The sequence below is a fragment of the Argiope bruennichi genome, chromosome X1, assembly GCF_947563725.1.
Source record: "Argiope bruennichi chromosome X1, qqArgBrue1.1, whole genome shotgun sequence".
NCBI classification, from domain to species: Eukaryota; Metazoa; Arthropoda; class Arachnida; order Araneae; family Araneidae; genus Argiope; species Argiope bruennichi.
In genome coordinates, this window is record NC_079162.1 from 17,793,631 (window position 1) to 17,817,405 (window position 23,775).

Here is a 23,775-nt window from a genome sequence, read left to right on the forward strand (position 1 = left end):
TAAGATTAAATTTAAAAGAATGTTTTTTATTAGACAGGGCCCTGTCTATATAGTATTCTAGTATTCTTCAGTCCAATACTCAGATTATTTTGAAAACTTTCCGTACTTTTACATTTACTTTAAAAGTACTTTTTACCCGATTATCCACAAGACATTGTAATGTTTCCTTTATAAATAAAAACAAATTATTTTTGATTGTCCTCCCCCCCCCTCCTCAAAAACAGTCACAAATCTAAATGTTCTAATTTTGGGATAATTCCGTAATATATTTTTTATATTTCTGAAGCAAAAACTTGGTTTTAAAAATTATTGGAAAAATAGAATATTTTGAAGTATTTATTTATTTGGAGAGTTTTAAAATATGTTGTCGGTTACACTTTCATATGTTTACCTTCATTTTCTACGTTATTTTAAACAAATATTGTAACAATCAGTAATTAATAAATGAAAATGTTTGATGTTTCTTTTTAAAGAGTTGTTACAAAATAAATATTGAAATAATACATATAATTATTCGTATAATTAAAAATATTGATTGATTATCATCGAAAGTTATTGTTCTAAATTAATGGAGTTTGCTGAAATTTTTAGTCTTACAAACTTCGTTTCTTGTCTATAAATAATTTAATAGATAAAGTTTTATCAAAGCAGATGTTAAAAGTATTATTGATATTTTTGATTAAAAATTGGCATTCAATTGTTTCTTTGATGGTCTATACCTTTTTTTTGCATGTTTTATTCATTAATTTTTTTAAAGAAATTATATAGTCTACCAATCAAGGAAATTATTTTTATTTTCTTTAAATAGTTAAAATCAATTAACTATAAGTTATTTTATTGTTTGAATTAATCATTTTATTATAAATTAAATTGGAATAAACTGAGTATCAAAATTTCTATCTCGAAATAATTCATCGAAACTTCTCCCAGCCGGGGTGTAAAGTTTCAGTTTATTCTGACTTCCCAATTATTCTTTTTTAAAAGAAAAAAAGACCTCATTAAATCATCGAAATCTTCTCCCCGGGGTGTACAATTTCAATTTATTCTGACTTTCCAATTATTCTTTTTTAAAAGAAAAACGACCTCATTAAATTCACAGTAATATGAATCATCCATTTGGCTCAACTACTGTTGACTTCATCTGGCTCTTCAGGATTTTTTGTTTTGTTAAAATAACATTCTTGTCTATTTAAGAAGTGATCTTTTTTTACTTTTTATAAAGATATGCTCAAGCTCTCAATCCTTACGCATGCGCTGAAAAGAAGTCAACTTCGTCATACGAACCCTCAAGCATAGCCACGGCTCCTCCAGGATGATTGACACGGTACATTTTGTCACCGGTATGGGTAGTTTCCCAACCGGGAGTCGGTTCATGATTGACACGGTGCATTTTGTCACTGGTCTGGGCAGTTTTCCTGCCGGTAGTTGGGTTCTGCAAAGGTATGTTATATTGATATTATTCTTATTGAAAAACTATACCAGAGGAATTTTCGGAATGAAATAAAATAAATAAGTAAGCTAAAACTAATAATTCAGCACCAAAATTTGGCATGAACTTTTAAATAAGAATATTGTACAATACTGTTGATGTAGCATTTGGTACTCTTCTTTTATGTACAAACTCTTCGTTTGTACACAAAATTATTCAATATTGCTTAAAATACTTTATATTATTGTTGAGTTACTAGCGTATCTGGATATCAGTACAGCAATTTAAGGAATCCAAATTGTTGTTCTATAAGTAGCTAAATGAATAATAATAACAATAATAAAAATCTTATCAATAGGAAAGCGGTAGTCAAAGAGTTGTGAGGGTTTGTTAATATAAAAATAATGCAAGAAAACAAAATTCGAAAATCCAAAAGCTTATTAGTCTACCAGGAATATTCGGATTAGCTAAAACCTAAAACAATTTCTTTTCATTTGTCTAATCCATGATGATTCATTAGTGCCACAACATTACCCGTTGGAATTAGGATCTATAACTTTTCGTAAGTCTAATCGTGAAAAAATTGGAGACATTCCATTATTGGGAAAATTAAAATGATGTAATGAAAAACTACACTTTCTCAGTAGGAAAAATATGTCGGTCTTTAGTTCAGAGTCGTCTTTTTCGCACTGGCAAAGCACGCCGCTCTGCGGAGGATAAGCCAGGATATATACTTTCAAATAAACAAAATAATCAAAAGCTGTCTCAGAGAAACAGAATTTCTCATGTTTTACTGACAGACAACGATTCAAAAATTAAGTATTGTCGGTGTAGGCGATGTTTTGATGAGTAAGTACCTAGATTTCGATGTGGGAGCGGTCTTTTAATTTTTATTTATTATCATAGCTTCCTGTATGTGACGCTATAGTTCGCGGTGGTGAATGGACGCAAAATGTTGATTAAATTCAGTTAAAAACAGACTTTGAGTCTTGATAAAACATTACTGTTATTTTCAGAAAATTTTTGACGCTACAATTCTATTCCATTTTTATTGTAACAGATAACTGGTTTTAGATTTTAAGTCTTATTTAGTCATTGCGATGTTTTATCCTGGTAGATGTTGTACTTCCTAATTAAAAATATGCATTGAGAGGTGATTCTCATTTTGTTTCCATACCACCGGATATTCAATAAAAAAAATTATTTTGATTATTACTCTACCCTTATTCAATAGCTAAAGATTATGCTCATTTCATACTGTGGTAATTATCGACAGCAATATTTGTTAAACTCCCACTTATATAGGAAAACTTGCGAGCTCATTATATATTGAGGTGAATATTTATTTTTGTTATGTCATATTAATTTATTTCATTTTTATAGCCCATAAAGTTTTTTCTGTCTTCTTATAATTCTTACTGAAGATTAAATATTATATTAGGAAAATGAATAGTCAGATAAAAGGTATAAACTAATATAATTGGTAGATTATTTTATTAAGATGTTGTATTGTAGTAATTAAACTATTGGGAACTGTAAATATTTTATTTAATATGTAATAGATATTTTTCATATATTATATATTTTTGAGCAATATGAGAAATTTTATTTGAAATTAATTTTTTTTACATTTGAAGAAAGTATGTGAAGCTAGTTGAATATATTAAATATAATGTTTTCTTTCTTGAGAATTGTAGTTTCAGTATTTAATCACACCAACATTATTTCTTTTAAACTGTAAGTTATATATTTTTAACATGTCCTATGAAAAAATTTTCATTCTCTGTAGGAAGATTTAATTTTTGTAATTTTTTTTTCTCATGGAAAAGATTAGTTTAGTAATGAAAAGTATTTTTTTTTTCTTTTGTGAAAATTTCAAATTTTTCTACATGTCTGGAATACTGTGCTTTTTGCTATTAGATTGTTTGGTTATTTTTAAAGTAAGATCTGATTAATATATGTTTAATATATCTGATTAATATATGTTATTTAATATATGTTTTTAAAAGATTATGTTGCAAGTTTTTTATATTAAAGCTTATTTAGACAGAATGGTTTTTTAATTATTTTTTAGCATTGTTTTATAATTAAGTATATAATAAGAATGGAATTTTTGGAAGTGTATGGAAATAATTACGTATAAAAAATTTATAGTTATATAACTATTGAATTTTTTATAATAAAATTTATTTAAATGAGAGCATCATTAAAAACTTGTTTTCTTTGATATAAATAATTTTTGGTCATTGAATCATTAATCATTTTAAATAAAAAAAGCATTCATTAAATCATTTACAAAAATATACTGATATGCAATGATTTTTATAAAGGATTTTTATTGAGGTAAAAGCTATGCTAAAATTTCTTTTTATCCTTTAATCTGAAGTCAAATAATTAAATAGGGTTTTCCTTTTTGAAATGATAAATATTTTACCATGAAAGAATTAAGTTTTGTAGTCTAATGAAATCCAACTTTATGTTGTAAAATGAAAGAAAGGGAAAAAATAAAGCTATTGGAATGAAGATAGATAAAGAAAATGTTGAATTAATATTTGTTATTGATGCTATATATTTTTTTAGATTAAAATTCACATGGAAACATGTTGCAAGTTATCTTAAATTATATGTTTTCCATTCTAAGCTATCAGAAGGGGGAGGGAAAGAATAATTATAAAGTTGTATTTTTATGAAATTTATTTGTAGTTAATTTACTCTTATGAAAGATATAAATAGTTTATAATTATAGTCTGTATATTTTCTGTAGGCAGTTCAAGGTCATATTTTCTACCTCATTATTGGTTGTCTGGTACCAGTAACGTGGTAGAAAATATGACCTTGAACCACCTACAAAAAATACAGACTATAGTTATGCACTATTTTATATGTAATTCAACATTTCAAGAGTAGAGAAACTATGTTTTAACTGAACTTCGTTTGTTTGCTATGAAGATTAAATGTTTTTAGAATAAGAATTGCATGCACTATTTTTGATTTCGCAAATTCAAGAGGCAGTATAAAACTGGGCCATTTTTTTTTCTATAATTTTTTCGTTAAAATTCTGTTTATTGCTAAATTATTTCTTTTTTTTTTGTATATAATTTATTTTGCCTAGTATATATTTAAATCTTTTTAATACCTCTCATATGGAAACGGACAAATACTTGAAATAAGATTTTCCTTATCACTGTATAGTCATTAGTTGCGACATTAAAGTGTAAAATGCATTTTTTTTATTTCATCATAATTTTAAAATTCGCAAATTTCGTAATGATACTCATGATTTCACAAATGAAAGAGTGAATATAAAATTCTCATTTTTTTCCTCTGATTTTTCTTAAAATTTCTATTTATTGCTAAATTATTTTCTCTTTATTACTATAATGTATTTTGTATAATCTCTATTCATATGTTTTGAATTTTTTATTTAGAAAATAGAAAATTAATAAATGATTGCTTAAAATTAATTTCCTCAAGAAGAAAGACATAAATAAAAAAAAAAGAGCACTTCAATAATTAAACTTGTACCTTTATTTAAATGGTCCTTAACCCTCCAGTTACGCAATTAGTTTGTTATAATAAATTTAAGCTGTTAGAAATTAGTTTTTAAACGACAAACTTAACTTTTTTATGTTTAATCAAAACTTTGAATCTTAATATTAAGCTTATCTGATATTAATCTTTGAATCTTAAAAATATGTGTGACAGAGGAGGATTGTGCAGGTGCATAGATTATTTAAAAAAATCAAACAACTAGATACGCAGATAACGATGCTTTAAATGAAACTAAAGAATTTGGCAAGTATAATCAAGAATTTATTTATTCATTCTCTTAAAATATCATGCTCTCATGGCTATGAAATTGATATAAGTTATATTGTAATACTAATTTTGATTAAAAAAAAAACTATTTTGTAACTTATGCAAAAATCTTGAAACTGAATTGTAATCATACTAGCCTCTAATTAATAATACCAACTTAAAGAAAAAAAAAAAAAAAAATGCATTTTTATTTACAGTGATTTTTAAACTTGATCATCTTAGTGATGAGTGTAAATAGCAGTATTTAGTATAAAATTTAATAGAAAACATGTCATTTAAGAATGTAATGCAATTTATAAAGCATGATTATTGCGCTTTTCGGATTCAGGGTATAAAATTCCTAAACAATATAAAAAGATGTTTTTTTTTTTTTTTTTTTTTTTTTTCTTCTGATGCCGATAGTATAAGATAGTTTTTCATGAATAATTTGAAGAAAATATCTCATTTGAACTTAAAAACTTGGGTCATCTTTCTAACTACAGGATTTAAATTATGATGCAATGTTTGTACATATGCCAAAATAGTAGCAGTTTTGCATATAAAAATTGATGGTTCAAGCTGCTATAAACTATATATGTAATATATTACTATGAGGAAAGCACAAGTGAAAAATTATTTTGCGATATTGTAAAATAAACAAAATTTCTTCAGCTATAAAAGCAAATAATGATATTTAACTGAAGTCCTTGCTATGTATTAAAGTTCAGTGTTCCATCTTTTATAAAATGCATCAGTTTTGAGATTTTCATCTATCTTGTCCCCTAGTGACATAACAATCAGGATGTACAGATACCCCTAATGCCAGTTTTAGGGAGTGAAAAATGTCAAGCTCTATGTGCCATTTATCTTTGCTACATTACTTGTCCCCTTGATCACATTTGATATTTTTAACTTATAAAATAAATATTTCCTGGAAATTTTAGCTTATTTTTGTTTATTTCATTACTTTTCAAGGGTCAAATTTTGCAAAGATCACTGTTACGTATATTATTTTAGGATTTAATTGCTAGAGGAATAAAACAGTTTACCTAGTGATAACATCTTAAACATTTGTAATGTTAAGAAGGTCTCTTATTTTAGTTTTAGGAGTCGAGTGAATTTTGACACATGATATTTCTGTTGTATTCTTTAATTAAAGCCATCTTGATTTAAAGTCTTGCATCTAAATTTACCAAATAATTAATAAATGACATCATTTAATAGATAGTTGATGAACTCTTTTTTATGTTATTAGCTTTCATCTGCATTCATTTGTCGTCAAAAAAAAAAAGGAGAGAGAGAGCTATTTTTCAGCAGGAAACAATTGGGAGTGCAGGAATATATCCTTTAAAACATGCTGGAATATTTCAGCATATGGAACCTTTTATATAAATGACATATACTGTGAAATCATGAAGGGAAAGCCAATTTTATTCATTCATTTATGTCGTAACTTTATAAATTCTCAGATTAATAAAACATTGATTTAATTACAATTTCAAAAGATATCTTTCTTTCACCTGCTGTTTTTAAGATGCATAATTTGTTTACTTAATATGATTATTCATAAATTATATCTGTAAATTATAACTCTTGTAGTGGGGGAAAAAAAGTAAAGGAAAAATAACTTCATTTTTTCAGCACAGTAGTAGGTCTCCTATATTTTAGATTCTCTGTAAGGTTTTAAATAAAAAAATTTATGTGCTTTCTAGATTTGTGTATTTTTTTAAATATCATGTATGGTAATCAGTAAGAAGTAAAGAAAAGACAAAACAATATAAAAATATTCGTATCAACTTTCTAAATGTTTCTATTTTAATAGCGGTCTTAAATATTTTAACCAACATTTTATTACTGGTTATTTTTTTATTACTGTGAATGACATTTCAAGCTAAGATCTTCTTTCAGGATCAAAGATTGAAATTTTAAATAGACTAATGTTTTAGATTTGTTTTTGTTTATTTTATTTGAATGGTAGTTATGCTATGAATATCTTTTATCAAGCAGTTTTTATGGCTATGTTGTCTAAATTCAATTTATTGAAATCTTTTGCATAACTTGGTGACTTCATTGAGCATCAGATTCATAGCCTGGAGATTCATAATTCATCATCAGGAGTTGACATTATTTCATTTCCAATATCGTATTCTCTAGTGCAGACTGAAAATTTTACATATGCATATTCTAATTGGAAATTATTGGTGAATGACTTTTATTATTATAGTGTAATTAGTTTCATTACATTTGCCTTGCAGTTACATTATTAATTTAATTAGTGTGAAATAATCATTATATTTTAAATAGGTATAGAGGAAAATTATAAAAGGTTATCAAGTATTTATTCATAAACAAGTTTGTTTTATATATATCTTATGTAAAGGGTGTTCATTTTTATCATGACCCAATAACTAACTTCTAAAACCATTTAGAGATAGAGATGTAGTTTCAGTTGAAATAGAAAAAAATATTTATGTTTGAGTGAAAAAATTACCTGGTCTCACTTTTTATACATTTCCCGTGTCCTATCATATTTAAATTTTCTTAAAATCATTAAGTTTAAACAAAGCAAAAAAAAAAAAAAAAATATTTTTATAGTATTGAAATTCATTGAATAATGAAGCATTGAAAATCTCTTGAATTATGCATTGTTGTGTTAATAAACTTAGATCTGCTCAAATATTTTATATGAAGATGTATTACAGCTGATTTGAAAATATTTTTAATGTATAATTATTTTTTGTAAAATCTCTTTTTCAATATTATTTTTTAGTCATTTTATTTAAAGAACAACTTCTAATATGCAAAATTTGCATTACACAAACTTTTTGTACTAAATTTAACAAAATAATTTACACTTTGTGTTTGTATTTTTTTGTTTTATTATTTTATTTTGTTTTTACACTTTGTATTTAAATCCTTCTTGTGTGATGCAAAATTTCAGTTGCTTATAGCAATATGTTATTCTTAATTTTTCTGATATTTTCATTTATATGGAAAATTTATTTTTCATTTTCATATTTTCTTTTGAATTAAAAGTCTCTGTAAGTTAACTCTTTTGTTGTTGCTGTTTACACTTTGTTTGTGTGTCTGTATACCTGGGAAAGAATTAATTAGAGAATATAAATAATTTTTATTATAAGTGACTTTTAAAAGTTAATAGTTAAGTGACTTTTATTTCATCTTTAGAAACATTGATTATAATGGTATTTTAAATATTACTTTATTTTGTAATAAAATGATTTTTTCCACCCTGTTTTTTTTTTTTTTTTTTTTAATCTGAACAACATATATTTCGATTACTTATACAGAAACTGAATATTTATTTTATACTTTTCTATTCAGTGTATACACTAATAAAAAAATATAATGGCACTTAACTACATCCAAACATTTTACTTTTTCAAAATATGCCTGTAAAATAGTTTGGTATCTGACCTTTATTTAGATTGAACAGCTATAACTTGGTTGGTTTTAGGCCCAAAGCAACAACTTTTAGGCCCAAAATAACAACTTTTTTATTGTGTGTTTTAGTTTTCTAATTTTTCACTGAATATATTTGATAGGATTGAGGAAATGTTAGAACTTGCAATTTTTTCAGAAATATATTTATTTACTTGATCTACCTAAAATAAAATTCTTTCAACGCTTAAAATATTTTTCCAATCAGAACTGCATGTCTATCTCTAACAGTTTAGAAATTAGTTGTTGGCCCATGATAAGATTGAACTCTCTCTCTCTATAGATGTATTTAAATTTTTATATAATTTTAAACAAGAAACATGTTTTAAATTGAAAATATCATACATTAATTTACAGTGTATCTTGTTTATAATGTCCAAGTTTCTGCATGCAGTTATAATCTACTGATTTAATAAATTCCTTTATGTAATGAACTTCAGCATTTTGTAGATATTTTCTACTTACTCATATTGCCCCTATTCCTGATATAAAATGAAGCCTATGTTGTAAGTTTAAATGAAGCTTCAACTTGAATAAAAAAAAATAGCTTTACTAAACCTGTACAAAATAAAATTTGCTTGATAACTTAAGCTTTTACTAATTTCAAATAAGATATTATTGTTCACTTTGTGTTATATTTTATAAACTTTGACTACATTTCTGATATTCCTATAGTTGATTAAATTCCTGTAAATAGTTTTGTTTCTGCAGTATTGTATAATTTTTATTTCTTCATTATAAATTTATTTTTTTAGCATTCATATTTTATTTTTTTTGGGGTAATTTATTCTAAAAATGGATTAGAAAAGTTTTCAAGAAATCAGTGATTAATAATTAAAATTTGATCTGCAATGGTTGGATGTATTGAGCTCAATGTCTGTGGCTGGGGTGGGAGTATTAAATGCTAAATTACATACTTGGAGTTTTCTTGTCAGAGCTATACTTTATTTATTATAAAAATTTATTTTTAATTGTAACTGATTATTTATTCTGTTATTTTTTCATATCTTTAATACTCTCCTTTAAAGCATCAGTATTTTCTTTGTTGATGCTTAAGATAGGGACTATGGAAGGAAAAGTTAATGCATTTTGCAAAAATAGCAATGTCTAATTTTCTGCTAATTTTTTCCCTCATTATTACTATTTACAGCAATAATATCTGTTGATAGCTTAAAAATAGATAGTTCCTATTGCAGAAATTTTTGTGAAAAGGAAGTCCAATAATAACTGGCATGTAAAAAGATTAAAATCAACAGCTAAATATAACTTTTTCTGATTTATATTTTTCAGAACAGCGAAATCCCATGCAGAGTCATCCAGTAGCTTTTGAGTTTACCATTTGAATGATTCAGGCAGGGGGGGGGGTAAATTTTAATACTGGGAAATAAAAGCTTCTATCCTTTTTATACTTTTGTCAGATGTGTTCTTTCTTTTCTAAGATTTTATTATTATTTTAATACCAGCAGGTTTGTAAATCAATAAAAGTTTCTTAAAATCTTTGTTTTTGGGTTTTTTTTTAAAAAATTAACATAAAAATTAGAAATGGGAATATCTAATTTAGTATTTACTATTGAAACAATTAGGCAATTGACATAAGGTCTTTGCTTTAATCTTGCTATTACATAGCATTTAAGATGCATTAAAAAATCTTATGTTCATGTTGGGCTAGAGGAATATTATATGTGATCAAAAACATATTTTGACTTATAGGGGGGGGATTTCATGGTGTCTTTATTTTTTGAAACTGCTTACTTTGTTATATTTTCTTGAATGTTAGGATATAATTGCTAATGTATTTAAAATATATATATCACCATTTTTAGGCTCTGATGAGTATAGATTCTGATAAAATGATCCTAGAAACTATGAAGAAGTTTATTGTATTAAAAATATTGACATTTGGGGATACAGTGTCATATAGACACAATTTTATTTTGACTTTTTACTCTGAATAATGAGAATTTACACTTAATTCAGGTGGTGAAGGGATTTATATAGATATAAATATGATAATTCAGTGATTTATGCTGATTCAATAAGATTTTTTAAAATCTTTAAGATATTTTGTACAGTTTGTGTAATCAAATAAATCTTTATACTTCAGGTAATATTATTGTGTAAATATTAGGTGTATTGCTGTCAATTGAAGTAGTTTTTTTTATTGCACTTTAATGATGTATTAATTTATAATATGTTGTGATACTCAATATATAGAACATTTTTTAAATTGTTTGTAGTGCATGCATAGAAATTGCATGAAACTGGTTCTTTTCTCTTAAAGTTTATGACTTTTGATATCTTTCTGCCCATTTTGTTATGAATTTTCAGAAAAGCAAGTATTTATTTAATCTACTTTCATAGTTAACACTTCGTGCATTATTATTATTACAGTACAAAATAACATAGTTTCTCTCCTTATAAGAATATATATTTTTGTACATTTATAATATTTATAAATGTACCAAATAATGAATGATTTTAGAATATAATTGTTTCAGTTAGGATCATAATGAATTAATAGTATCTAAGAATGAGTATTAAAATTTCTTCAAAAATATTGAGTTGTATGAAAATATATATTTCTTGCTGTAATGGATTTACATAAGAATTTTTATTTCGGAATATGTATCAATATATATATATATATATATTTCTTAGGTATAAAATGCTTCTAGAATAATTGATTGGAACAAGATAACAAGAAACTCTTTACTTTTGTTTCAATTCTACATTTAAAAAAAATGGATTCAGATGAAGCCAGTAAGAGACCAGGAACAAGGTAATTTTTCTTTTCTCTACAAAACTTATTCTTATTACTGCAAATGTGTAATAAAATTCTGTGTATTTTGTTTGTATATATCTGTAATTTATGTATAGTAAAATCAATTCTTTTGTCATAGTTATGTCCTATTTACTGAATAATTTGAATAAACTATTTTCCTTTCTGTTTTAAGGATCAACTACATTAAATATTTGAGGTTTTAAATCTATAAAATTCAATTTAATAGATCGAAAAAAATTGTTATAGCATATCATTTGTGTAGATTTTAAGAGAGATTAAATATATATATATTTGCTTTCTAAATACTTCTGTCACTGATTTTTTCATCCTTTTCTGATTTTATCTTATGTTAGTTAACACTTTGTTCTTTTGTAATTTTTTTAATAGATAATTTTCAAGTGCAGAAATCTATTATTAAAAAAATGATATTCGTTTTCGATAATGAAATTTCAAATTTTAATCAATTTTCAATTAGTTAATTTTCATGCAGCTGAATTAGGAGAAGCCAGATAATTGTCCACAGAAAAAAGCACTTCTCTTTTTAGTTTCAGCATTTGTTTATCAAAGTTAGTTACCTACTTCTCAAAAATATTTTTTGTCATCATTACTTTTTTTATTACAATCAAGATCAACTTCAACTGATTTAACATTTTTAAATAATGTCGCTGTTTATTTTATCCTATTGTAAAGGGCTGTAATATCTCCTTACCAGTCATGTTTGTATAAATGGCATCTGTGATTCGACATTAATTGTATTTTCCATCAAAACATATTCTGTCTTTGAAAGTATAAGTTTTATTGGGCATACAACACTAGCTTCACTTATGTTAAAAACTTTCTGAGCAGAAATAATTCTATAGCTTTCAGAAATAAGTTTTGTCATTGAGAATTGTGCACATCTGATATGCAAGAGTTTTTACTCTATCTTTCACTTTTCTTGAATACCATGCTTGTGTTTGAATTTGTGAAACAATCCAGAGCTAGCTTGCAAGTTGAGAAATATAAAAATTTACATCATATTCTGTCGCTTTATCCTTAATGAGTGGCCCAGTTACAGTTACATTCTTGACTTGCATTATTTTGTCCATTTCAATAGTGCTTACCAGTCTTGTCAATTTTTTAGCATTTAAATTGTTTTCAATTTTCTGCACCAGTTCAGAGGTTTTAATAATTGAATCACGATTTTTCCAAAATTGTTCATATTAACCCTCCAAACGACGGAGATGTATTTTTCTGCAAATCAAATCCGCTTCCAAATGGGCTGGAACGTCTTATTTCGCCCTTTCTAGTTGTCTACAAGATGAGTGCAAACGGTTTTTTCCGACTTTAGATTTTGCCTTTGAAATAGGAAAAGATGTGTTTCTTCGGCATTGTTGTCCCCCCCCCCCCAAATGATTTCTTTGGCAGTGATGAATGTGAAAGACAGCTGGTAGTCCAGATGGAACTAATTTGCGCTGACTAACGAATTCTTTATCTTATAAACGATTTAAGTGGGAAAGATTGCTTTCGGAAAGAAAGAAAACGTTTCTTAAATTATTATGGATGCAAAGTTTTATAAGTACTTATTTTTAAAAGTAAAAGAATGTTTTTGAATAACTTATAAAAATTGGGATCAAACATTCTTAAAATCTAACGATCGGCATCAAGGTAATAACAATACATGTGTTTGTTTTTTCTTTCTCTTTGATACTAAAAAATCCCCTACTTTGCATCAAAGTTTATCCATAATATAAATATGTGGAAAAAATCTCACTGCGCAAAATAGAAATTTGCATCTGTTAAGATCTCAAGAAGGTTTTGTTATATTTATATTTTGACATAAAAGTAACTAGATTTTCTCTACTTTTTTTTTTCTTTTCAAATACTGAATAAAATTTTGAAAGAAATTTCCGGCTTTATTAATTAAGAAAGGGGTTTTGTTTTAGATTTAAAATGCAATAAAATATCAATGCATTTCAAAATTGAATTTAAGAAGAAATTCATTTCCAATAAAACTTTAAAAAAACATTAATTTTTTTTCTCTGTAGTGCCACTAATATTTTATGAAGAATAAATAATAAATGCTTGATGAGAATATTTTATGAAGAGATATAGAAATCTATACTTATATGTTTTTATAGAACAGCATTCATATTTCATTCTGTTTTTTTAATAATATTTATGGCACAGTAATTTGTTCTGAAATACTCAGGAAAATTTAAAAAAAAAAAAAAAAATCTAAATGAATCTGATTTTAAGGAAATAGGGATCCACAACTCATTACATATAAGCGCTAGCAGATTATTTGTAATTCCAATTGAAAAAAGAACTATTTATGAAATGTTGAATGATATAAAGCAAGGTAAAAAGGTAAGTGGCCTTGCATAATATACTTATATTGCTTGCAAACATCATTTAATAAATTTTCGCAGTCATCTGACACTTTCTTTCTTTTCTTTCTTTTTTTGCATATTACAAAAAGTTAGCAAGAGTTGGTAAATTGAAAATTTCGTTTTCAATTCCTAATGTAAATATTTTAATTCTTTTTAGTTGACATATTTTCCATGAAATACGAGACATAAAAATCGGCGAGATAGAACAGCTAAACCTAAAGCTGCCAAATTTGATATGTACTTTCTTACACAGTAAATCTTTAGTACGAAATAAAATTTAAATTTTTATTCAAATAAACCCTATTGAAATTTTAATCCATCAAATGTATCTAATTTACTTTATTTTTATTTTTTCCTCATACTGATATTAAGCAAACCAAAAAAGATGTAAAAGGTTTAACAGAAAATATTAAACCTTTTACATCTGTAAAATAGATTTCAAAGTTATTTGAAAAATGTGATAGCTGATATGTTTAAATATGAAATTTATTAAAACTAAATTCCCATTCCAGTGAGGAAGGTTGGATGAGGGGATAAATTTTCGAAAGTAGAACGTGAAACTGATTAATTTTATATATCTCGATGCTGTTTCATTAAAATTTATATAAAAAAATTTAATGTGTTTTTAGTGTTTACTCTTACATTGGTTAAAATAATTAAAAGTTGAAATTTCATCAAAATTAAATTATTTTATATATAGTATCATTCATGTATTATTATGTTCATTATATTTTTAGAATATTTCGGAATTTTCCACTTTTTCTAACATATAAGCTTGTTTGGAGCAACCTAGCGTTCAATGAAAATCATGTTGAAAATTTGTAGAAATACATCTACAGTAGAGTATCTGATAGCAAACAGGCATTTGTAAGAAAGTCCTTGTAAAAAGTGTCGTATCATTGTATACATTCCATCAATATTCTTCCCATCTATAATGTAATGCTACTTAATTTACGGGGTAATGGTGGGAGAGGGATGCAAAACACACGGGTGCAGAACACTTGGTTAACGCAGGTGAGCAGTACCGCAAACGATTTTCTTTGATAAAAGAATGTTAATTGAAGTTTTTATTGAAGATTACAATGAAACGGGGAATCCCGGTAGTAGCGGAGTGAACATGTTTTATTCAAACTAAATACTTCAAGTTGAAATTCATCCAAAGTAATTTGAATAAAATGTTACTGAATTTTAGCATTTTATTGTAGGTGTGATTTCGTAAACGGAACCGTGAGGAAATCAGGTTAAGATATTAAATGCAAAAATGTTCATAAAAATTGCTTGCAGAAAGATTCTTTTCACAATGACAGCCTAAAATAAATAAATAAAATTAAGAGTTTTTTTTTAAATAGTAGCATTATAAAAATTATTAATAGCGTTAATCATATTTAAAAATATTAAAATTTTTTTTTAAAAAATTAGAAATTAAAATTTTTTAAAAACTTTTGCAATTTAAATAAAACAGTCGAATGTTACTTTTCCGTAGGAAAAAAAAAAAAAATGTAACAGCCATTTTATTCATTGAAGTTGTTGAGCAATCTGTACAAAATTGGCTTCTGGGTTTTACCTTGAGTGTTATAAGATAGAGATTATATTAAATTTTTGAGTTTAAATAAAACACTATTAAACTTAGAGGAAAAGTATATAATAGTCCTTTAAAATGAATCTGTATTATAAGCTCCTATAAATTGAGCTATAAAATGTTATGAGGTCATGAACAAATTTGAAGTAAATGAAAATTTCGAAAAAGCATTTTTTTCATACGAGATAAATTTTTGAAATTCCATTTAATTACGTGCTATATAGAAGGAAATAGCTGGTAATTGTTTAAGATAGATATTTGCATTAATTTTTGAAAATTCAACTCTGGGAATAAAAACCAAGGGTATCGAAAGATAGCTATAAATACTTTTTTTATCTGTAAGAATCTGAGAAAAGGAGGGAAAAAATCGATCCTAAAAAAAAATTTCTATAATTTCAAATGGTACCATAATAACAGTTTCAAAAATTTGTGGAAATTAAGTTAAAAAAAGAAAGAAAAAGTCGTGAGCATAATGATAATGGTAAAATGAATGCAGGTTTGATAATTGAAAAAAAAAAAAAAATGCTAAATGCAAATTAAATTTTCAACCGCTCTTTTAAACTTAATTTCGGATTTATACTGGATTATATTCTGTATGTGATTAATAATGCATACAAATAAGCTGCAGATTTTTGAAAAAAATATAAATCAAACAAATCATATCTAAATATAAGGAAATTATTTTAATATAGGTACTTCTTATTGGTAGTATTCTTTGAATTAGGGAACGATAAAAAAAAAAAAAAAAAAGAAAGAAAGAAAAGAAACTGCTTAAAGAATCGGTGCAAAAATTAGGTGAAAATTAGTTAAATCAAATTTGAAGGTTGCTTATACAAACATGTGCATGTTATCATTCCCAATAGTATAAATTTCGATTTATTTCCTATTTTGCCTTGATTCCATTGAGAAATATGTTAAAATATGAAACCAGTTCATTTGGAACATTCCATTAGTATACTTACACTTTCTGGCATTCATAATTTAAAAGAGATGCACCTATCCAGTAATTCTGATATTTAGAATTCTATCAAAATGATGCTTTGTTGAAGCATTGAAAGAGGAATGTGGCGGACTGGTGATAAGGTCCCAGTTTCGGAGATCGAAGGCTTCAGGTTCGAGACACGATTCCACCGAAGAACCATCGTGTAATCGGGTATGGTGCACGGTAAATATCTCGGGACCAAAAGCCCTCTCACTGGTGTACTGTGGAAGTTTAGAGAGGGGGGTGCCAGCTCAGGTGTCATCCTCGTCATCTGACCGCGGTTCAAAATTACGAGGTCCGTCCCAAAATAGCTCTTAGTGTTACTTTAAATGGGATGTTAATATAATTAACTAAAGTAAACTAAGAAACATTGAAAAGCATTTGCTTTATTGATATTAATGGAAAATCTTTAATGAAACAAAACTATATATAAATAAAAACCAATAAGTTAACATTTCATTATTTTTGCAAAAGCGTTTTGATTTATTTCATGGCAAAATTTAGATGACTTAGGTGCTTAAATATAAAATAAATAACGAAAACTGCTGTGGCCAAAATAAAGTTAATATCGCTTCATATCTCACTAAAAAGTGATTCTATCAGTTTGAAATTTTCTAAAAATTTAGTGAAAACTTCCTGAATTTTGAGCTTAAAATTGAAAGATCCCACTACTATTAAATGTATGAATGTTCTTAAATGATATTTTCAAGCTTTTAGATAAATGTTTTTTATTCTAAAAGCTGGAATATAGTTTTAAAAAAAGCTGATTAAAGAATGATAGAGGTATATCCTCCTCTATAAAATGACAAAGGCATAAATTGGTGAGGTTTCATCATTAGGTATAAAATTTTCACCTTTCAGCACCAAAGATATCTTAAATTAAGTCTCTAGTAAAGAAAAATAAAGTATAGGAGATACAGATTTTGAAAATTAATAATGTGTTCGCAAAAAATTACTTATTTGCATTAAATATTACTTATAAATTTTGCAGAAAAAGTGTAAATCTGTAGCATAATTTTAGTGCTTTAATATTTCTAAATATTTTATTTTTCGTTTTTATATATTACTAGCCGGTTCGCCAATCTTAATGTTCGTTAAAATTTTCATAATTAAATATTTTATGCAGTTCCTACTTTAATAGCTTCTTCATCAAAATATTTTAAAACTTCAAATTTTGATAGGCATATAATTCACTTATAATATTATAAACGCCTTACCGTAATATGTATCTCTCTCATTTTCTGTTGGCTCCCATGGAATTCATACTTTAAATTAAAGTGGAAAGGATTAATCTGCAATTAATATAATAATATTTTTTACTGAAACAAAATATTTTTTTGTAATATGATTATTGAAAACAGTCAATGAGTGTTTAAACTTTATGGGCACTAAAGAATATCTTTCTTAATTTATGTAATATTTCAAAAATTTGTCAACAAAATTTTCTCAGATTCATCATGACCAGATTGATTCATTAACAATGTTTAATTTTAAATGCATCAAACACTAAAAAAAAAAAAAAAAAAAAAAAAAAAAACGAATCGTTTAAAATAATCGGTTGAAAACAGGTTAAAAAAAACTACTTAAAAGAAGATGGTCTTAAAACTATAAGCATACACAAAAAATATATAACTAACATAAATACACTTTAATTACAAAAGCATGCAACTAATCTAAAAATAATTTAAATCGTCCGTTGATATTGGTTGTCATGTCAACAATCAGAACACAATGCGCATGCGTGAATTTACAACGCTAGTTACGGTAACGCAAATGCGTGAGTTTTTCTAAGCCAGTTGGGGTAACGCTATGCAGATTAGAAATTTTTATTTCCTTTATTCTGTTTTATTTTAATTCAAAAGTATTTCAGAATTAATCTGAAAGATCGATTAGTTAACAATGTTTAATTTTAAATGCATCAAACATTACGAAAATAAACAGAATCCTTTGAAATAATCAGCCGAAAAATCTTAAGCCTAGCCTCATTACTGTTGGGAAAAAAAAAACTGAACTCTTACTCATTTGGTGATAGGGAAAATGAATAATTTTTTGTCGAGAAAGTTAGCTTTTAATTAATAATTAAAATTCTAATTAAAAATTCAAAAAAAGGGACCCCAGGTGCACATTCCCGACCTCTAAGATACATGTACCAAATTTGGTAGCTGTAGGTCAAATGGTCTTTTCTGTGGAGCGCCAACACACACACACATTGAACTTTATATATAAGTATAGATGTTTTTTTAAAGCAAGCGAAGAGGGGAAAAAAACTATTCTAAAAAATTGGGTAAAGCAGGTGTTCTTATTAAATAAGTAATTTTTTTAAAAAATGAAACGAAAAAGGGGAAAAGTCATTCTATAAAATTGTGTAAAGCAGATGTTCTGTGTTAGAAACTTCTTTTCCCTTTCCAGCTGTGTTGCCATAGAAACCGGCGCACAGCTGTTTACTCGTTTATGTTTATCTATTCAGATTTTATAACATCTAATCAGAGTAACGGTGAATATCAGTGTGTTCGTGTTCGTCAATAAATGTTAATTTTTTTAATAACATGATTAACGAAAACAGAGTCACTGAGCATTTAAACCTTATGGGAACTAAAAATTATCTTAATTTATGTAATATCTCAAGAATTTGTCGACCAGCCGGTTCGCCAATCTTAATGTTCGTTAAAATTTTTATATTTAAATATTTCATGCAATTTCTACTTTAATAGCTTCTTTATCAAAATATTTTAAAACTTCAAATTTTGATAGTCATATAATTCACTCATAATATTATAAAGGCCTTCAGTCATAACGTAATATGTATCTCTCTAATTTTCTGTTAGAATCCGTAGAATTTATGCTTTAAATTAAAGTGGAAAGAAATAATCTGCAGTTAATATAATAATATTTTTTACTGAAACAAAGAATTTTTTTATAATCTGATTAATGAAAATAGAGTCACTCAGCGTTTAAACTTTATGGGCACTAAAGAATATCTTTTTCAATTTACGTATTATCTCAAGAATTTGTCAACAAAATTTTCTTAGATTCATCGTGAACAAATCGATTAATTAACAATGTTTACTTTTAAATGCATTAAACACTAAGAAAATGAAACGAATCGTTTAAAATAGACGGTTTAAAACAGGTTTTAAAAAAACTACTTAAAAAACGATGCACTTAAAACTATAAGCATATACAAAAATATATATAACTAACATAAATACATTTTAATTACAAAAGCATGCAACGAACCTAAAAAGAATTTAAATCCAGTCAGCATCCGTTGATAATAATTCGTCAACACAATGCGGAATTCAGAACACAAAGCGCATGCGTGAATTTTCAACGCCAGTTACGTAACGCAAATACGTGATTTTTTTTTTTCTACGCCAGTTGGGGTAACGCTATGCGGATTAGAAATTTTTAATTTCCTTTATTCTGTTTTATTTTAATTCAAAAGTACTTCAGAATGAATCTGAAGGATCGATTCATTAACAATGTTTAATTTTAAATGCATCAAACATTAAGAAAATAAACAGAATCGTTTGAAATAATCCGCCGAAAAATACTAACCCTAGCCTCATTACTGTTGGGAGAAAAAAGAAACGAAAGCCTTACTCATTTGGCGGTGGCGAAAATGGAAGATTTTTTTGGCGGGAAAGTTAGTTTTTAATTAATAATTAAAATTCTAATTAAAATTTCAAAAAAAGGGACCCCAGGTGCACATTCCCGACCTCTAAGGTATACATGTAACAAATTTGATAGCTGTATGTCAAATAACCTGGCCTGTAGAGCGCCAACACACACACACACACACACACACACACACACACACACACACACACACACATTGAGCTTTATTATAAGTATAGATTAATGAAAAGACAACTTGTAACATAAGGTATCTTTTGTAAAAATGTCCAAATAAAGGAGCATATATAATAATCAATTTGATTAGAGAAAAATCTTAAGTTTTTAAACCTTATAATAGAAAATATTTTTCCCCTTTCCAAGATGTAGTTTTTTGATAAATGAATTCAGATTAAAATTTAGTTTTGAACTACATATTGCTTATAGGAGAAAAATGGGAAGTGGTTGGGGGAGGGAAGTGGTCAGTCAATAAGGTAATTAGATTGATAAGAAACCCATTATCCCCACTGTGCTAATTAGCCCTCCACAGCTAGGAAGGAAGGGGAGTGAAAAATACTGTTTTCTTTTTCGAACTGCCTTGATGCTGATATTTTTTTGAATTAATCTTTTGTAGAACAGAGAATAAATTTTAGAGAAGCTGTACTCAGAATAATTAGCCACCATGAGGCTTAACAAAATTTCATACTTTCGAATTTATTATATGATTAATATTAAAGATTTAATTTTTTTATCCCACATATGTGTCATTAATTAAACTGAACTTCTCTTTCACACTTGCAGATTCCCATTTAGGGTCCATATTTTTTATAAGAAATTTACAGTTAATCCTAATTGAAAGTAAAATTTCTACCCTTATTTTTAAATTCTTTTCAAGCTAAGAGAAGAAAAAAAATCCTTGAAAGTAAGTTAAAAATAACTATGACTCACTGGCAAGTGTTTAATCCTTTTTCTTGTAGGACTTCTGGTCTGGGAATTCTACTGCAATTAGAATAGGTAGAAAAAATATTTTTTTCTATTAATATCTCTTCTTAGGAATGAAATTTGTTTTTTTTTTTTTTTTTTTTTTTTTTTTTTTTTTTTTAAATACAGTAGGAATACATAAAATTCTTAAGTGGAAATTTTTGTTCAATATGTAGAAACTTCTTATTGTTGAAGATGAAAGGTTCCCGAAAATGTTTGATATATAGTAATTTTCTATATTATCCGGAAAGATGACATGTTATTTGCAAACATTAAATAGTAGAAAGAGGAGCACTAAAAACTGCATTTTGCCTTTTATATTTTTGAAGCAGGGAGCTTTGAGAAAAGTATTTATTGGATATTTTTAAGAGTTCCTTGATGTTTTTTGATTCTTGGGTCAATCTCAGACATTGAAATTTACATTAGTTATATTTTGAAATATGTTTATTAAAGAATGATTGCACTTTGAGGCAATATGTTATAACAATTATATTTTACTTGCATTCTTAAAATAATATATATTAAAGGCTTATTTTATTCTCATTCTCCTTTTCTATTTAACTGTTTGTTTCGCATGCATATGTATTTCCTCTTTTGAAAAAAAAGTGTTTTTTAGCTAAATTTGATGATATTGGCAACAGGAATCGGTGAAAATTTTTTTAAATTTCATTTCCTTTGGTATACAGTTTTAAATTTTGCTTTTATAAAACCAAGTTAACTCATTCTGGATGGCAAGAGATAGTATTTGTTAGCACTGAATATATATGCATAGAAATTTAAAACAGAAATTGGACTCGGATGCAGACTCCTGACAATCATTATTTCATTTTATTTGAAACAATCTTTGAATTAATCTATTAACAACAGCTCTGATTCATTGCTTTCTAGTTCTTCAATACTTTTCTGTTCTTTCAACCTATAAATTTTATTTCCGTTTCATCGTCTTTATATGTTATTAAATATTTTGTGAAAGACTGATTTTCTAAATATTATTGACTAGCCGCCTTTGGCGAACAGCCGGTTCGCCAATCTTAATGTTCGTTAAAATTTTTAATAATTAAATATTTTATGCAATTCCTACTTTAATAGCTTCTTCATCAAAATATTTTAAAACTTCAAATTTTGATAGTCATATTATTCACTCATAATATTATAAACGCCTTCAGTCATAACGTAATATGTATCTCTTTAATTTTCTGTTAGCTCCCGTAGAATTTATACTTTAAATTAAAGTGGAAAGGATTAATCTGCAATTAATATAATACTATTTTTTACTGAAACAAAGCATTTTTTTTGTAATATGATTACTGAAAACAGTCACTGAGCGTTTAAACTTTATGGGCACTAATGTTTAATTTTAAATGCATCAAACATTAAGAAAATAAACAGAATCGTTTGAAATAATCAGCCGAAAAATCTTAAGCCTAGCCTCATTACTGTTGGGAAAAAAAACTGAACCCTTACTCATTTGGCGGTGGGGAAAATGAAGATGATTATGAAAAAAAAATGAAAAATGACTATTTTTTTTGGCGGGAAAGTTAGTTTTTAATTAATAATTAAAATTCTATTTAAAAATTCAAAAAAAGTTACCCCTGTGAACAATCCGATCTCCAAGGTATACATGTACCAAATTTGGTAGCTGTAGGTCAAATGGTCTTTTCTGTAGAGCGCCAACACACACACACACACACATTGAACTTTATATATATAAGTATAGATTATTTCAAGTCTTTGTATCCTTAAAATGTTGATTAAAAAAAAAAAAAACTTCAGCGTTCTGGATAATTTAAATGCCAGTACTTTATTTTGAATGATTAAAATATAAATTAGGATAGAATCAAGATTAATTTTTTCATTTTATATTTTATAACTTTTGTAGTATTACTAAAACAATTTCAAATTAAATTTGGATATCCTATTACAAATTTCCTTTTTCTTTTTTTTAAATCGAAATATCATAGGAAGAGACACTATTTTTAAAATAAATTAAAGACTGTTGGAAAATAAATAAATTGATGTAAAAAATATGATCATCAAATTTTATGTCAAAATGATTAGTACGCTTATAGTATTTTTATAAATTTTCTGAACTAAAAATTAATTTTTCTCAAAATTATTATGTTAAGTATTTAATAAATTAAAATAAAGAAATCCTCGAGTTAATGAAAAATAGAAAGTAATGATTGATAGACAAAAATAATTATATTAATGCTAAATTTGTACTCCCTTCTCCTATTATAAAAAGTCAATGCTATTAATTTTTTTCCTTTTTTTTAGATGGAACATTAATGTTAAAATTATTAATATTTATGTCTCTGAAAGGTTTCTTCTTCAATTGTAATTAAGTAATATTTGATTTTTTAGCTTCAAGAAAACAGAACCTGGTTTTTATTTCATGTGCATTACTTTCATACATATTTGTTCATTAATATTTCCAAGTGATATTCTTTAGCAGCAGAAATTGGGTTGCGTCATTTTTTTTTTTAAATATCTAAACGACTTTTTTGAAATTCTATTTCATTATTGTTTTCATATATGAATTATGGAAAGTATTTTATAGGGATATAATGGAGAAATGCTCTTAGCAATTTTGCTGATAGAAAAAGATGTGTAGTAGTGTGAAAAGTGCTTAAATTTGAAAATCATTTTTGAAGAACCTTAAAAATGCTTAATTGGGCGGGGGGTGGCAAAAATATTTTAAAAAGGGCATACTTTTCAAGAAAATTGCAAAGGAAACTCCCCCCCCCCCGCCATTGAATATGATAAATAGAAAGATAA

At 26.3% G+C, this 23,775-nt stretch overlaps 1 protein-coding gene across 2 annotated transcripts in view; it reads left to right on the plus strand.

The window, feature by feature from the left end:
• The first annotated feature begins 2,149 nt into the window (after window positions 1-2,149).
• The window catches only part of LOC129959077 (arrestin red cell-like), a 104,370-nt gene continuing 82,744 nt past the window's right edge, over window positions 2,150-23,775 (plus strand). The window contains exons 1-2 of one of the 2 annotated variants that reach the window (XM_056071874.1): window positions 2,150-2,278; window positions 11,345-11,465. In XM_056071874.1, the coding sequence (XP_055927849.1) occupies window positions 11,428-11,465 (38 nt within the window). In that variant the 5' untranslated portion in view covers window positions 2,150-2,278; window positions 11,345-11,427. Of the gene's footprint in view, window positions 2,279-2,325; window positions 2,764-11,344; window positions 11,466-23,775 lie in introns of those variants that run through there. The other variant, XM_056071876.1, reaches the window with a different exon arrangement.